The 17054-nt window shown below is 55.8% G+C and overlaps 2 protein-coding genes across 2 annotated transcripts in view; both read right to left on the reverse strand.

The window, feature by feature from the left end:
• Positions 1 to 1828: 1828 nt before the first annotated feature.
• On the reverse strand, positions 1829 to 10252 carry EXOSC2 (exosome component 2). The gene is made up of 9 exons (XM_004677245.2): positions 10105 to 10252; positions 8847 to 8948; positions 6999 to 7044; positions 6711 to 6800; positions 5848 to 5913; positions 5164 to 5232; positions 4020 to 4196; positions 3760 to 3888; positions 1829 to 3314 (listed from the first exon to the last, which is right to left on the reverse strand). Exons 1-9 carry the CDS (start codon positions 10224 to 10226, stop codon positions 3234 to 3236), a joined length of 882 nt encoding a protein of 293 aa, XP_004677302.1. The 5' UTR covers positions 10227 to 10252; the 3' UTR covers positions 1829 to 3233.
• Positions 10253 to 16474: 6222 nt separating this feature from the next.
• The window catches only part of PRDM12 (PR domain containing 12), a 12013-nt gene continuing 11433 nt past the window's right edge, over positions 16475 to 17054 (reverse strand). Inside the window, exons 6-7 of the mRNA XM_012721200.1 lie at positions 16864 to 16979; positions 16475 to 16599 (exon numbers count right to left, since the gene is read on the reverse strand). Of these exons, the coding sequence (XP_012576654.1) occupies positions 16475 to 16599; positions 16864 to 16979 (241 nt within the window). The remainder of the gene's footprint in view (positions 16600 to 16863; positions 16980 to 17054) is intronic.

A 17054-nucleotide genomic window follows, 5' to 3' on the forward strand; every position in this document is an offset into this window, starting at 1 on the left:
TCTCCTCCGTCCTATTGGCCGACGCGAAGGTCGGGACTGTAGCTGCCAGCCAATCACCCTCGGCAGAGCTCGCAGGGCCCGCCGGGATTTGTAGTCCCGCGGCGCCCGCCCCGCCCACGACTTCTTGCCCTCTGTTCCCGGCTCCTGAGGCTCCGGCCCGCCCTCGCGGAGCCGGTGGACTATCGGCCGCTCGGCCCAGGGTTGGCCGAGTCTCCCCCGCACAGTAGCAATACCGGCGAGGAGCCAAAGCAAGGGGAAAACTGTGGATTGGATTTTCCCAGAGCCGGAGTTGGATTACTTCCCTGAACCTAAAGGGGAGGATATTTGACTGGGTCCTGGAAACCAAGCTGCCTTCTGCCTTTCCCTCCCTCTGCCCAGCAGTTACCCCCCACTTCCCCAAGAAACATAATTGTTAAAAACACAAACGACTGGGAAGCTTCAGGGTTAACGAACTCACTTTCTCTGGGACATCAAGAGGCTCACTCAAAGAAACCACATTTGTTTCAATGAGTTAAAGGCCCCATTTCACAGGTGAACCGTAGTCATTTAAAAAAATCCTGGTGATGGGAAACACGCGGGAATTACAGTTGAGATAAAAAAAAAAAAGTACAAAATGATATAAAAATAAACTGTTAAAAAAAAAAAATCCGAGAAAATGCCCAGGTTGTTGGGCCAGAAAAGCGGCAGGGACGGGACTTCCTCGAGGTCACTGGCCCAATGTGTGACAGTCACAATTTAGGCCCAGGCTGATGTTGCTTCAGACCCCACGGCCTTCCACTGTACTGTTCAGATTCTAACTACAAAGTGTTGATCTATTGGACAAGTTATTTTCTGCAGTTGCTATTGATATTAGGGGCAAACTACAGCAGCCATACAAGTGTCAGACACTGCCACTCTGTACTTTGGAAATACTCCTGGTTGAGAAATCATGGTTTTACAGTTAAGTGGCCTCCTCTCGCCACTGGGAGGTACTGGATATGAAGCAGACAAAAGCTTGTGCCCAAATTTAGCACTGGGACTTATAAACTCAGACGGCAATGGGTTTAGCTTCGCTCTCCTAAGTCTGGCTGACATACTCTTCTGACTTCTATCGATCTTCAGACTTCAATGCCTTCTCCCCTTCCTTTACCCATTCTCTTATCCTGATTACCATTCTTATTTTCCTTTTCAGGGACCTTTCTTTGTTACTCATGCTTTAATCATTTCCTGTACAGGCTCATTCCTCATTCACCAGTTTAGCTTAACACCAATTAAATCTAATTCACTCGTGAGCTACAAATTCACCCCACAAGTGCCCGTGTGCACAGCACTGTTCTAGGTGCCAGAATACTAGGAGTGCAGTGAGGGAAGACTTCCTGGACGAGCCCAAGGAACAGGCGGTAGGCACCACCTGTCACAATACAAGGTAAGACATTGCTGGGTCTTCACAAATCAGTGAGCTCAGCCCCTACAGGGCCCCTGTGGTACCCCAGGGCCTATTTCAACCTGTAGGCCCATTTCTGACCTGCAGTTGTAAATGGACTTCGTGCCACTCCCCCACTTACAGGGGGCCAGATGCATGCTTTCCCGGTTAAGAGGATCAGATGAGACCTCCCTTGGGTTTTCCAAAGATTGAGCCGCCTTGTAAGTCAAGCAGAGGACTGACTATATGCTCTGAAGGCCTCATCTCCAACTCCCTCTCACCATTTTCTGCTTTTTGGTGCACCCCAAGCCTATACTGTAACATATCTTCTATACATTTACTTTCTATACAGCACTGAAGAATACTTTTGAAAGCTTAAAAGTAGAATCCAGAGTCCAGCAAATGGTTGAGTCAGAATACTGCCAAATGTTTAATTAAATCATTTTAACTCCATATATTCTTTTCATCTTAAGTGATGCAGTTCAGTCTAATCTTGTCCTCACTTTTACCAAGCAAAGTAACCCATGTTGCTGCAGGGCTTTCAGTAGTTAGTTTGACCACTACTGGAATTGCACGGTCACCACCTCCCCCTAGCGGGCCTCCGAGAGTACTGCTAGTGTCTCAAAGGGGCCTTCAGAGCTTCACAGGGGATTTATCCCAACCTCACTGGCAGCTCAGGAGGGAGTAAATGCTCTCAGCGGGGCTGGGGGGCTAACATACAGCCGTGGGGAAACCTAACTAACTAGGGCTTTATGCTGGCTTCCCAGCTCCCTCCCGCAAGAGGCAGAGCGCCTGGAATGTATTCTCAAAAATGACTAGTGAACTTGTTACCTGCGGCACATTTGCGAGAAAATAAGCACAAGATGAGCTGTGTTGAGAAATGTTACAAAGACAAGAACCACACTGAGCTGTACTTAAGAACTTGACACAGCTAGGTGTCGCCACCCTGAGGCTCCACCCCCAGTGCCACAGGATGGAACAGGAACAGTGACAGTAGTGCCACACTTGGACAGGAAAGAGCACCACAGAGGAGTCAAACCTGCCTGTAAAAAACATTTCCCAAAACTAAATCAGGGCCCTGCTTTCAGATACTGTCTGAAGACAACACGGACAGCTGCATTCCTCACGGAGAGCTTCAGTGTCTTGTTTCTATTACTTTTAGCCCTGGGTTTTTCAAAAGTTAGTTACCGTGTTATCCTTTTAAGTACAGGAGGAAAACAGCGTTTCATTTTTTCTTTCTCATGTTTATCACAGCACCCCAAACCATCCCCAGGAGGTGATTCAACTTCTTACAAGCTGCCCTCAAGAGCAGCACAGGCTATGGCACCTGGTGTCTGGCCACAGGGCCCACCAAGCCCCACAAGCAAGGCTGCCTGGGCCACCTCAGCCTGCCATGTGGCTGCTGGCCTTCCTTCAGCCATCGTCTTCTTTCAAGTCATACTTGTGCTGGAGAGGTAGAGATGGAGGCCGAAACAGGGGGGTCAAGAGAGACTGTGGATTTTACAGGGGCAACTCCACAGGTGTGTGTCATGATCGCTGAGTAGCAAACGAAGGCTCTCGTTAAGTCCAGGATGAGAATCACTCTGGACGTTTCCTGTGAGCCCCCTAGGGCAGAGACCACGGACAGGCCCAGGGGCTGGAAGCACTGTCGTGTCCCCGAGCTGGGCCTGATAACAGGAGAAGCAGGGCTATGGCCCAGAGGTAGCGGCCAGGGGCCAGTGAGGAGTGTGGAAGGTGTCACAGAGCTGCCGGTGGGACCGGAGATCACACCCTCAGCCAGGCCCCAGCCAGCACCCAGGGCAGTCCAGTCCAGTCCTACAGACGCTGCTCCTCAGCCCTCCTGTTCTAAAAGCCTCTGGCGTGTTTCCATTACAATTTCCTCCATTATTTCTGGCTTTGTGATGTCTTTGATCTGAAAAAGGAAAAAAGGTATTTGCTCAGAAAAAGAAACCCCATCAGCAGACCCTCCAAGTCAAGTCAATGTGGAGACCAAGTACAGCTAATGCAAACCAGCCTTCCATTTACCAGAGGCCAAGGCATGGCCAGCTAAACAGCCGGACAAATGAGCAGCTTGGGGGTGGGGGGGCGGGGTGTGCCTAGTAGGCTGCCGTGACGGGCCAGTTCCACCGCCCTCGCTCCCCGAAACCCTTCACTTGGCAGTGGACACTGAGACTGTCAGCAGCTTGCCAGACTGTCAGCAGCTTGCCAGACGAAGGCCCACCACCACGTCAGTTCCTGTCGGTGGACAGGATGGGGACGAGCGTGTGGGGGACAAGCTGGCACCGCCGAGGGAACCCTGGAGCAGGTGGCGACCACGCCCGCTCAGGGACCAGGGAGCCAGGGAGCCCCGGGGGTACCTGGTGAGGAAGGGAGGCCTCGTAGCAGTACAGGATACTGGTGTCATACAGCATCATCCTCTGGGCGACCAGTGAGACGATGCAGTTCCGGAGCCGCGAGATCACCTCTCGGTCGGCCAGGGACACAGGCTGCCAGGAGACAAGCGCAAGGGGAGGCCAAGAGCCGGGACGGAAGGGAGTGAGCGCTCACGGCCAGGCCCACGGTCAAGGCGCGATGGGACGCAATGAACTGGGAGCAAGCTGAGGGCCGCCCGCCTCACCTCCAGGTTGGCGACGAAGCCCCCGGCATCCTCTTCTTTGTGTTCAGGCGTTGGGTAGATCCAGATGAAGCCGTTGTTACCCAGAATCACCGAGGCACCACACGGCAAGTCGTGGAAGTGAGTCTTCTGCCGTTTCACCAGGGAGGGAGACACTTGGACCAGAACACCCTGGCCGAGCTAAAGCAAACATCAGAAACGATGGCACTGAAGTCAGGGGTGTGAGCAGAAAGCCAGGGAGAGGGCCCGGCCTGACTGTAACAGCGCCCCGCACAAGGCGCAGTCCTCAGTCCTGCTCTGGAGACTCCTGCGGACAGCAGGTTCCCACATTCCAACGGGAGGGGCGCCAGGACCCCGGCAGTCACTCTCCTCCCTGCTAACCCGGACTGTGCGCAGCTGCCAGGGAGCCAGGGAGCGGCAGCCACTAGGGACGGGGCTGAGCCTCCTGGAGGCCAGAGGCGCTGTTCGACCCACGGCCCTCGCCTAGACCCTCAACCCCGCACCACCTACCCTGCCCACGAAATATGTGCCACTGGGCAAGGGGACTGGCCAACGGCTGGGTGCAAGTCCACCCATGGGCCTGGTGGGACTGCACCGAGTCCACCCACCGAGGGCAGGACAGCAGCGCTGGCCGCGTCTTCGTCCGCACTAGGCTCGGCCCTGCTCCGCCGGCTTTAAGGGGTGAGCGTGCTTGGCTTAGCCACACCACTAAGAAGCTTCTGTTCCACTTAGAAAAGGCCAGGTCCACCCAAAGTGCTCAGAGGCTCAGAAATCAAAACACAGTTAAGGAGTCAGCTGCCGCCAAGCACCAGCAGGCCGGACCGCGGCGCCTCACGCAGGCAGGCAATGCCGCTTCTCTAGGGGTCTGGACAAGGGCGAGCGCCGCTTCCCAGGTCCTCAACCAGCCTTGGCTTCAGGGTAAAGCTGCAGCGTTCCACGGCCCCAGGGGGTCTGCGGCCAGAACAACCTCCTTACTGGAAAATGGACAGAGGCAGTCGTCGAACTCAAGACTGTCGAGCCACCAGTTGAGGGACACCAGTTTGTACAGCTAACTTTGGGGGATCTCGTGGTCAGATGCCAGACTCTGGGGACTCCGCAATGGAAGTGAAGTCTCCGCGAGCCAACAGGGAGGCGGAGCCCCACTTACTTTTCCATACTTGAGGCTCCTCGTGTGCAGGGAGACCGCCCCGTCCGAGAACACCGCCTGGACCTCAGCCTGGCCGCATGATGAAGGAGCAAACACATTCAGGCTACCTGCCTCCCTGGCCCCACCCATCTGCGTCCAGCTACAGCACCTGGCAGACTCAGACGGAGCCGCAGCCGGCCGGGGACGCCACCTCAACCCAGCCCCTCCCGGGGCAGTCACGATGCGCTGACAGGAACGGCGCTCCCTCACCCGGGGTTCCAGTGAACACCGTCAAGATAACATGAGTGTTTGCAGAAGAAAAACTGGCTTGTTTTTAAAAGTGCCATTACCTGCAGTATTCCAAGACAGATACTTTTGGTTACGGCCACCCAGTCTGATCATACATGCTGTAGTTTGTAAGCGGTGGGCTTCACAAACGGATTGCTGAAGACGGTGTGTCAGCAGCCGTAGTGGCTGCCACTGATTTCAGCGTCAGTTAGCGCAACTGCCGGGCAGTAATGAGACTGTTTCCCTACTTAGTAAAAACTAAAGCCTCCGCTTCAGAAGAGGCAAAGTGCGTCTGGCTAAAGGCAGAGAGAGGCCCGGAGAGGTGGTGACAGAGCCTGGCACTGGGTCAGAGCCGGTCCCTGTCGGGGCGCCACGCAGCCCTCGCCCGCTCCCAGCCCACCAAAGGCAGCAGGATACGCTGATGAGGTCCCCTTCCTGCAAGAAGCCCCTCATGGCCAGCTCGTCCTCTGCGGATCTTCTCCTCTGAAATGCACAAAGGTCACGTGACTGCGCCAGCCCTACAGAGACTCCCTCTTGCTCCCCCACCCCCACAATCTGAGACAGGCCCGACACCCTTAGCGTCGGTTACCTGTGCGAGTGAAGCCACGCTGACTGCCACGGGCCTGGCCAGAGCGCCTCCTCTCCCTCCCCCCCCCCTTGAGCAGCAGACTCCTTCTGTGGTACCTGTGCAACTGGCCCACACACCCCCTCCTGCAGCCCTCCGCACTCCAGAAGGTCCAGGCCACCCATAGCGTGACCGCCTCTGCTCCCACATTTCTTTCCTCACCCCTGAAATTCAGCCTGCTCCCAGGAGGGTGCCAGTTTCTGTCTTCCCAGTAAGCTTCTCCCACGGAAATCAACCCCTTCTTTTCCCCGACACGCTTGTTTAACTCTTCCACGGCCAGATGTCTGGGTCAGTTTCCCACCGCCCTGCTAAGTCAGCAGCCCTCAGGCTGCCGCGAACGGTTCTCCAGAGACCCGCACATGAGTGCATTGCAATGCGCCAAGCCGGAGATGAAGCAGGATGTCGCCACTTGGCCATCCCACCGCCACAGTTGTCTAGCACGCCGAAGAGGCCAGCACGAAGCGTCCAAGCGCTCCCCCCACTCTCTTCCGGGCTCCCTCCCCGAGGCTGTTCCAGTCTACCATATGCCACCTGGTGCCCACGCCAGGAGGCCTGGTCAAGTGGAAGACAGACAGGAAGAAGAGAGGCGGAGAGCTGCCCAGGGGCCCACAGCCCTGGGAGCCCTGGGAGCGCACAGCCAGCGGGAGGTCCTCACCAGCTCCCCACCAGGAAGGTTCATGGACGAGAGGAGCAAGACTGAATCCAGCCGGGAGTTGGTCTCCACCTTCCACCTCTTCTGCTGAACCTACAAACGAATTCCACACCTGGACACATACCGCAAGAGCAAGCGGTCTCAGCACCGAGTGACCCACAGTCCCACACGCCGCAAGGCGGCTGTTACATCGAAGGTCCCGTGAGCACTGACTCCTCAGAGGGGCAGCGGCCCTGCCCTGGCCTGCCCGCTCACCCGTCCCTGCGAGAGCCAAGCTGACACTGTCTTTACCTCCGTGATTCTTCCCACCACGATGTCTCCTACTTCACCGTTGTACCTAGAAGACAAGACAGGGGTCGCCCGTCAGTGAGGCGGCTTCATTCCAACAGGAAGCAGCACCTGAATTTCACCCTAACGAGGCGAGGGCCTTGACGGGCACCGCACTCGGGGATTCGCCCCCTGCGCACCAGCGTCGTCAGCCCCTGTAACCACAAAGCTCCCGTGAGCGCAGTGCCCCACCCACAGCTGAGACCACTCACCCCAGTGGTTTGCTCAGCCTGAAGGCCCTATTTTGTTAACTGCACGACAGTGACAGGCAAGGCATATTCTTGGGTGGGATCATCTGGAACAGGTGACTCTGGTCAGCCGGAGGGGGACACCGAGACGGCACCAGCCCTGACAGTGTCCTCGCGCTCCCTCCACACACGCGCCGGCCCTGGGGCTGGCCGCTGAGGCTCAGCCCTTGGCCATTCTTCACTCAGCCCACACGAACCTCCCGCTGAGCTCGTCCACCACGCGGCCTCAAATCCCACCGGGGACGGCACCCTCCGAGTTCCACTCTGCAGCAGCTGCTGGCCGCCCAGCGTGTGACAGCCAGGCATTTTCAAGTATAACAGACCTAAAACAACTCTCTCTCTCTCAAAATTCCCAGAAACACAAAACCCAACACCCTCTCTGTGACCAAAAAACACATTCAGAGCATAAAATACACACAGAATTCATCACGTCTTCCACTTCTCCTGCCCGAGTCCAAACCACCACTCTGTATGAAGACAACGGTCCCGAGCGTCCCCCTAAGCCTGTCCCTCCACCGTCCCCCTGGCCAGCAGAGTGCCAGGAGCATTAAAGCCTAGTCAGATCACATACCTGTCCTGCCCCCTCCACTGGGGCTTCCCACATCACAGCAGGACAGACCGCTGGGTGCCCTCCCAGTCAGGTCTGCCAGCATCTGCTCCTGCTCCCTTGCTCACTGTTCCAGCCACACTGGCTTCCCTTACGGGGTCAATCTTTATGGAGCCCTTCTGAGGTAATACTATGTTTTTATTATTTATTCTCTTTTATTTTTTAAGGATTTTATCTTTGCATACAAGAACATGGACAGAGGGCCCTCCCTGATGGCGCAACAGGTTAAAGCGCAGCACTATGAGGTTATCTGCAGCCGCTGCACCATGAGTTCAATCCCCAGCAGGGAGGTGACCCACAGGGCACAGCAGACCTCTCCCGCTGTGCCCACTGCTCCCCTCAGTAGTGTGTTTCAACAGATCTGCCTGTTCTTTTCCTCCCCTCTGTCTCTGGTGAATCCTCTCACCAACCCAACCCCCCACACCTCAGGCCTGTACCCCAGTTCTTGTATGCATAAATAAATAATTTTTTTTTTTTTAAAAGAAGAACTTGGCTAGAGGGGTAGGGGGGAGCAGGGGAGAGTGGTGAGAGGACTCCCCAGAGACACAATGGGGAGCACAACAGTGGATCTACTAGAATACACTGCTGAGGGGGGCAGCGGGGAGACAGGAGAGGTCTGCTGCGCCGTGTGGGTCACTCCCTGGCTGGGGATCGAACTCAGGCCATGGTGTGGGCTGAGCCCTTCTGAACTCTAATGAACTAACAAGGCAGGCCGGGCTGTCATCCTCAATCTGCAGAGGAGGTATGCAAGGTCTGGAGAGGCCAAGTAAGATGAGGAGGTCGTTGACGCCTGCGCTCATCTACTCGCCTTTATCCCCTTCCCATAGTCACGCTCAAAGTCGCAGACCTACAGAATGACAGGACAGGGCGGCGGTAGGGTGGGAGATGTGGGGAAGCAGAAAGGACCTGGCTGTGCGGCGGCACGGAAGCTGCGAGAATACACACCTGTGGTCTCACCTGGTTTTCAAAGCTTTCACACAGATCAGCTTGTTTACTCTCTCCACAGAACCAGCCACAGACGCGATGAGCTTCTCTTCCCCCATGTAAGTCCCGTGGCCCCTGTTGCAAGAGGAAGACAGAGATACCAGGGTGACACCTGAAATCCTTTTCCCATGAGGATGACGTGCCCCTAACCTAACAGGCTCCTCCTGCTGAGCCTGGCTTGTTGCTGCACTCTACCTACAGCCACCCTTCCTATGGAGCGCGACACAGACGCTCCCACATCTTACTCAAACTCAAAGGCTACCTCCACCTGCCCACAGCACTACCCCACGGAAGACAGCCGCGCCGCCAGCGGTATCACCAAGCACCTTCTGCTCACCCTGGAGCTTCATCCCTTCCACTGCACTCGTCTCTGTAACTTGTTTGTGGCACTTCCATGGGCTTGCCTCTCCCTCTTAGGGCACAGACTCCAAGATTTCCACTTTGTTCGCTGCTGGGTACGCCCCAACCTCAGGTGTGCAATGTGCACGTGAAGAACTGAATCTTGAGATTTCTGGGGGTCCAGCAACCCCAAACTAAAGGGGCCAAAGGCAGTGTATCAACGCTGTACCAGAAAAGAGCTGAAACACCACTGGTGTTTGTTTCCCGGGTTTGCGTCTAATCCTCACTACCCTAGCAACAGCGACTGGGCCAATACCGTGTAGGGTAGGGAACTGGCAGCTGATGAGCACGTGATGGCACAAGTGATGGCACCAGGTGGCTACCTGACTGACTTAAGAGCCTACAGTCTAACCGCAACTGCGGGCACTGGCCTCAGAACTCAAGTCGGCTGTCTGGGTGCACGCTGCACAGTGTATTTGCCCGCGGTGCGACAGGCCCATAAGGGAGCTCAAAGGGAAGGGGCGGCCGTGCCAGAAACGCCCACCGTCCCGTCACATCGCTGAGCATTAGAGGCCCGGGCGCTTAACCCCCTCAGCGTCCCGGGTTTCCAACGAGGAAGGCCCCAGAGCTTTGGGTCCCGGCGAGGGGAACGATCCACGGCCACAGAGGCCGGGCGAGTGGAGGTTCGGAGCCGAGCAAACGTTGCCAGCACCACAGGAGGCGCAGAGAGCACGAAGCCCGAGGCCGCGTTACGAAGGGCGGAGAAGCCGGGAGATGAGACCGCGCCGGGGCCGAGACTCGGGGTCCGGGCCGGGGCCCGGGATGCGCAGTGGGCCACGTGCCGGAGTCCTGCAGCCGCCCCGTGCGGCCCCGACACCGCAACCTCACGTACCGCATGAAGCCAGTGTCTGTGGTGATTGTGTCCCCCGGGACCACCAGATGTTTCTTCGAGTCGCCGCCCAGGCTTTCGCTAAGCGGCTTCCGAGCGACGGGAAGCCTCATCTCCATCGCCATCTTGGCGCCAATACCTCGCGCAGGCGCAGTTCGCCGGGAACGACTATTTCCGGTACGCAATTTCCGGTCGTGGCTCAGGGGCGGGGTGGGGCGAGGACTCAGAGCAACAGCCAATGGGAGCTCACCGTCTGCGGCCATGTTGCCTGCTGGCAACTGTGAGGGTTTCCCGGTTGTCATGTTTATTATTGGCAAGGCTACACCTGTGGAATAAATTCCCAAATATTGTGACCCGTGACTTTTTACCCAAACTGTTTCAGACTCACCATAGACTAGTATTTTGTTATAGTGTCATAAACAATAGAAATTTATATCTCACCGTTCTAGAGCCTCCCAGACTGGAGACTGGAGACTGGGAATTCGAGATCAAGCCCCTGGAGGAAGCCCCTTTCCTAGGGTCTTTCCTAGGGTGCAGCCTCTGGAGGAAGCCCCTTTCCTAGGGTCTTCATGAGGCTACGGGGTGGAGCTCTCTTCTACAAGGGCCCTAATCCCATCCCTGAAGGCTCCACCCTCTCGACCTCAGTGCCTCCCCGAAGTCTCCAGTGTCATCAGGATGCCAGCGTATGAATTTCCGAAAGGGGGTTCCAAGGTCCAGTCCATCACAGAGACCTATCTGTAGAAGAAACTGAGGCCCAAAAAGGAGTAGAATCCACATAGCAATTGGTGGCCGGGTGATGTTCCTGCCACCACACCTGTTTAGCCCCAGAGCCAGTGTTCTGCAGGTGAGGGGCTGGCACCTGGCTGTGTGCTTCACAATTGCTGTGTGGCTTAGTTCTCACAGGCAGCCCAATCTGGGGCCAGCCTGGCTATCCCCACGGGAGCCACCGAGTCCCACGCAGACCTGAGTTGGTTCCAAGCTCCCCTGGTGTCCTCATCCCCACATCATCCTTGCCTCTTCACACCACAGAGAAGTGTGTCCTGGGCCCCCCTGGGGAGCAGGGGTGAAATTCTCTGTTCTATCACACTATCAGCGGCCACTGAGGCACAACTTCTATCCCGGGCCAGGGAGGGACCCACATGCGCAGTAGACCTCTCCTGTCTCCCCGCTGCTCCCCTCGGCAGTGTGTTCAGTGGACCTGCCTGCTGCTCCCCGCTCTGTCTCTGGTGCATCCTCTCACCCCCCACACCTCTGGTTTACGCTCCAGTTCTTGTGTGCATAAATAAATAAGTTTTTTTTTTTTTTAAGAACGAAATGAGCCCCTGGACAGAGCGTACACACCAGGAGACTCCTGAGCCCAGATAGTGTCAGGGGACTGTGAGTGTTTTAACTCCCTGTGTGATTTTAATGGTGTTCATGGATTCCCCACCCACCTCCAGGCTGTACATCTTCAGAGCTAGTTCCCCAAATCAATCAACAGCATCTCTCCACCAGGGGTCACTTCCTGGCTTGTCTCCCTAATTCCGACATCCAGTCTCCATGCAGCAGCCAGAGGGAGCTCTTCAAAACAAATCAGGCTCAACCACTTCCCCGCTGAGAACCCTTCACCCTAAGTGGGTGCACCCTGCACTGGCCTGCTGCCCATGGCCTGCTCTCCCCCAGGTCTTGGTGGGCTGGTTCCTCCTCCTCACTCAGCCCTGAGCTCAGGCAGCACATCAGGGAGGGTGCCTGGAATAACCCTCGCTCCCTTCCGTCTGTCTCTGATCCGCCTTTATCTCCTGTGACTGGATTTTCGTCTTTGCTTGTTCAGTGCAACCTGCCCCTACGAAAACCCGGATGGAGAGCACTAACAAAGGGACGTGTCTGTTTGGTTCAGTGCTGGGAACTGTGTTTGGCGGCGGGAGAGGACGGCCAGAAAATAGTGTTTCAAAAGAAGACATATTTTCAGTATATTTACATCTCTGTGTGCGTTTGTCCTCTGTGACCCCCACAAGCTAGAGCCCCGTGGGCCCCCAGAGCTTGTCTACCTTGTTTGCTGCCCAGTTCCTAATTGCTTAGTATTTAGCAGGGCCTGTGAATAACAGTCTTCTATTTTCTGGATTGTGATGCTTTGGCATCTTGGGAGCCTGCTGATCCCAGCAGGACAGCCCCTCCCAGGGGAGCCAGGCGGGAAAGACTATCAATCCCTGGCCTGGGAGTGAGCCTTGGAAATGCAAACGACACTCCCCTTCTCAGCCCCCCACCCCAGGCTTGGCTCAGGCTCCCACACTCTGGGGTCAACAGCCACCTGCCCAGAGGTCACTGCTGATTGCCAGGGCAGCCCTGTGACAACTAGAGCAGAACCCACCCCCCCCACCCCCCATGCTTCAGCACCCCTGTGAGGATGCAAACCAGACTAACCCTTGCATCTCAGAGAGACTTTCAGAGAGGGTCTGTCCCACCCTTGTTCCTTGCCCCTGTGCCGCCAGCTGGACCCCAGAGTTCCCCTGTCCAGCCCCGCGTGGTAAGCTGGAGTCCAGCTTCTAGGGAATTGTGAATATAAATAAGACTCAATGTGCTACACGCATGTCATCTGGGGTCCACCCTTGCCCTCCTACCCTTTCCTGTAGCCATTACCCTTAGACCATTTGAAGTGGAGAACAGATAGCCTAAGCTTTCCTGCCTCTGAGCTAGCCTGCTGGGATGTGTTTCTGGGGGGGGGGGGGATTGATTACAGATGCTGACTGCTCAGCACCCAGGAGCCCCTGCCTAACTTGTTGTTAGGTGCTGTTTGTTGTTCTTGTGCACACCCCAGGACTCACTCGATCGGGTTGGGTGGCTGTGACCAGCCCGTGCTGTGGAGGCCACATCTTTTTAATCCAGTCATCTACTTTTGGGCATTTGGGTTGTTTCCAAATCTTTCCAATTGTAAATAAAGCAGCAGTAAACATGGGGGTGCAGGTGTCTTATTGAATCAGTGTTTTTGTGTCTTTTGGGTAGATTCCTAGGAGTGGGATTGCTGGGTCCTATGGAAACTGCATTTTTAGCAGTTTGAGAAAACTCCAGTTTTCCATAGTGGTTGTACCAGTTTGCATTCCCACCAGCAGAGCAGGAGAGTTCCTTTTTCTCCACATCCTTGCCAACATTTATTGTTGCTAGCTGTCTGAAGATGTGCCATTCTCACTGGGGTGAGGTGGTATCTCATTGAATCCTCACAACATCTTTAGGAGCTAAGTAACCTATATTCCATTTCCAGATGAAGAACCTGAGCACAGAGATGTTCCTTGATTTGCCAAAGGTCACACAGCTAGTGATGGCAGAGCGGGGTTTTGACCCAGATCAGGTGGCCTCTTCTAGAATCCTCTAAAACTGGAGGTCCTGAACCATGCAATATGCTAAGAAAAAGAAGTAAAAGGCATTTTGATCAGAAACTTAGAGGCAAAACTGCCTTTATGCAGAGCTGCCCTAACCATGCACGTGCACATGAAAAGCCCTAGTGCGGAATCTACAAATCAGCGGCCAGAGTGAGTGAAGTGAGCCTCTCAAAGCTGAAGGCGACTAGGCCATTAGAGGGCTGAGCCACACTGCACCCACGGACGTGCAGAACGCCCGTGGGGCAGAGCTCAGGCTGTGGCCACTGGCGACAACATGGCTCCGAGGCCAACATCATGGCGACTCCCCACTCAGTGACGTAGCTGAGTGACATGGGCAATAGCTCACTTGATCCATCACTTTTCCATACTTCAAGTGGCTATGAGCATGGTGGGGGCCCCCTTGGTGGCGCAGGGGTTAAAGATGGTGCCGTCAAGCTATCACCAGCCACGGCAGCACGGGAGCCGTGGGCTGACCCACAGGGTGCAGCCTTCTGCAAAGGGGCCTGACGCCTCTGCCAGAGGTGTAAACAAGGTCAGAAACCTGCGGAAGCCTGCAAATTCTTCAGGAACACAGTCCCTCTGCTCATCTTTGTGTCCCCAATACTAGCGCAAGTAAGGTCCTCAGCTGGCAATGACAGCCCGCTGCCGCCAGGTGGGTTCTGGAGCCCGTTGCGGTCCCTGCAGTCTGTTGGCTGGGACTCAGGAGCAGAACTACCCAGAGAGCGTCTTTTAGATTTTTAATCACGATCCCCAGCCAGGGAGTGACTCACATGCACTGCAGACCCCTTCTGTCTCCCCGCTGCTCCCCTCAGCAGTGTATTTCAGTAGATTCACCTGTTCTGCTCCCCACTCTGTTTCTGGTGAACCCTCCCCTCCTACCTCCCCCCGACACACACCTCTGGTCTACACCCCCATTCTTGTGTGCATAAGTAAATCTTTTTTTTTTTTTTTAATATCCCTACTGATGTCTCGCTGATGTCTGACTCCTTTCGACCCTTCTTCAGGAAGCAAGTTTGACTCTGGGAGGCACAGCATTTATTTCAAGAGGGCTTTTAGCTCTCTGTCACGCTTGGGCATCCAGACAGAAGATTCTGGATAGAAAGCTTTGGTCCTGGGAACACCAGGCTTGGGTGGGGTCTGCAATGCTGAGAGGGCAACCCCAGGGGCCACCAGAGGCGTCAGCAGCCCATTAGTGAGACTGCAAAGGAGAGACAAGGTTTGTGGAAAGTCCCACGGATTCCGGCGCCCCTGCTGGCCGAGGGAGGAGCCCTAGGTGGGATCTGGAGACAGACACTACATGTCCAGCTCTGCCGGTGCCGGACAGACTCCAGAGCCGGACCTCCAGGGTTCACGTCATGGATACTACCCAGCCAGAAGGAAAGCTGAAGTGTTGCCACTTACAGCAAAATGAAGGGGTCCGAGGGAATTCTGTGTAGCAAAGACGGTCGGCAGCATGACAAAGCCAAATGTCACATAGCAGACGATTTGATAGAGTAAAAGACTTAGGAAAATGGTGGTTTCTAAGGTTAAGAGTGTGAGGGGGAGGAAAGTGCCAAAAGCAGGTTAATGTAATCCCCTTCCATAGCTAGAGACATACAGGTATTTACAGACATGTAGATGGTACATGTCAATACACATGCAGACACATGCCCACATGTTTCTCTCACCTATAGATAAGATTTAGCTATCTGTGGGGGAAAGCTCTCAAAAGCACGGGTATCCGGGCCCTCCCTGGTGGCACAGCGGGTTAGAGCACAGCCCTACGAAGCTGTCGCAGCCACTGAGGCCCAAGTTCCATCCCGGCCAGAGGGGTGACCCACATGCTGTGCCAGAGCTCCCCTCAACAGTGTTTTCCAGTAGATCCACCTGCTCCCCACTCTGTCTCTGGTGAATCCTCTCACCCCCCACACCTCTGGCCTGTACCCCAGTTCTGTATGCATAAACCTTACAAAAAATCATTATTAAAAAAAGGCATGGGTATCCTTGGTGGCACACGCCTGAAGCTCCAAGTGGGGGTGGTCTGGACAAGTGTGATTCCAGCTTGTGTGCGACGCTTGTGTGCAGGGCCAGCTAAGGACGCAGGGAGAGCTTTCCCAAGGTTGGAAGGGTGCAGCCCTCGCCAGCATCGGGACCTTACTGGGGCACAGGTGGGAGCGCACAGGCCAGCGTGCACGCCTCCTCCAGGCCAGCGGGCCTGGACAGGAGAGCCAGGGTCTGGCCCTTTCGGAACCGCGAAGCCTTTGATCATACCTTGAGGTCCCCTGGTCCTTGGTCTTCCTCAAGGCAGGGTCTTGAAATGGAAGCCCAGAGCGTTTGGAAATTCCAGGCCTGGGAAGGTGCTTCCGGGCCATCTCAGGCCCCCCCTGTTGGCTGCTTGAATGCCTTCAAGTGATCCGTGGAAATGGAAAAAGACAGTAAGTAACTATTTGGGGGAAGAGTAAGAGGCGGCTGTGTGAGTCAGCTGGAAGCCAGGAGCGACCGCCCAGCCCCTGCTTCCCAGTTCCAAGGCGTTGCACCTGTGTCTGGGAGCTGACCCCAGGTGCGAAGGCCGTTCCTTCCAGAAGGCACACTGGTCCCTGTCCGGCTCCTGGGCCTTGGCCTACCCCCTCCTGCAGGCCCAAGTGCTGATCCTTCAGATGCTGAGTAATAAACGTTCCAAGTTATTTTATTTTAGAATACAAGAGAGGTACAAATGTATTTACAGTTGTACATATACAATCAAATAATATATATCACAGTTTTGTAAATATCATTTTAGATAAATATTTACAAAGTTAAAGTGACCATTTTCTGGAAGTAGAACACAGTTTCTTGAAAACTCTATACATTTTATACTTTTCATTAATATTATTATAGGGTTTTTTTGTTTGCTTTTTGTTCTTTTAATTTTACAGGACGCCCTACGGGAATTCGGGACACTGCAAGTGGGAGAGGTGACACAAGAGGGCGCGCGGGATCGGAGTCGGGGTGGGGAGGGCGCGTGCGCCCGGCTGGGCCGCAGCCCGGGGACCCCGCACAGCTCAGCTCGCGGCGCCTTCGCGCGCTGCAGCCGGCGCCGGCTCCTTGCGTTCGGCTCCTCGCTGGAACGCGGCGAGGAGGGCGAGGAGGGCGGGGAAGCTTCCCCTTCCCGAGCTCGGCGGCAGGGCTGGAGGGAGAGGGCTTGGTTCGACTCTCATTTTACAGGTGGGAGATGGGAAACGGGGGCCCAGAGAGGGGCAGCGCCTGCTCCGAGGTCCCGCAGTGGCCACTTGCGCTTTCACTCTCGCCGACTGGCACGCTGAAAGGACTCGCGGCCCTTCACCCCCAGGGAAGCCCTCTCTGCGAGGTGGTCTGGAGGAGACAAGCGCTCGCACGGCCAAGAAGGTGCCTGCGGGTGTCCTCCGGCCGCCCCTGGGCCCCCAGCTCTCACCGTGGCGCCCCGACTCCCGGCCCCGCCGGACAGCGGACCCCCGGGGCAGGAGGAGCCCGAGGCCCGGCCCGCCCCGTCGCCGGGCCACGCTGGGACGCGCCGTCACCCCCTTTCCACTGCCGAGCACGGAGGGAGGGGCTCCCCTTCCCCGCCACGGGCCCCGCGACTTTCAGCCCCCTCCGCGGCCACCC

The sequence above is a fragment of the Condylura cristata genome, unplaced genomic scaffold (genome assembly GCF_000260355.1).
Source record: "Condylura cristata isolate star-nosed mole 26May11 unplaced genomic scaffold, ConCri1.0 scaffold00006, whole genome shotgun sequence".
NCBI classification, from domain to species: domain Eukaryota; kingdom Metazoa; phylum Chordata; class Mammalia; order Eulipotyphla; family Talpidae; genus Condylura; species Condylura cristata.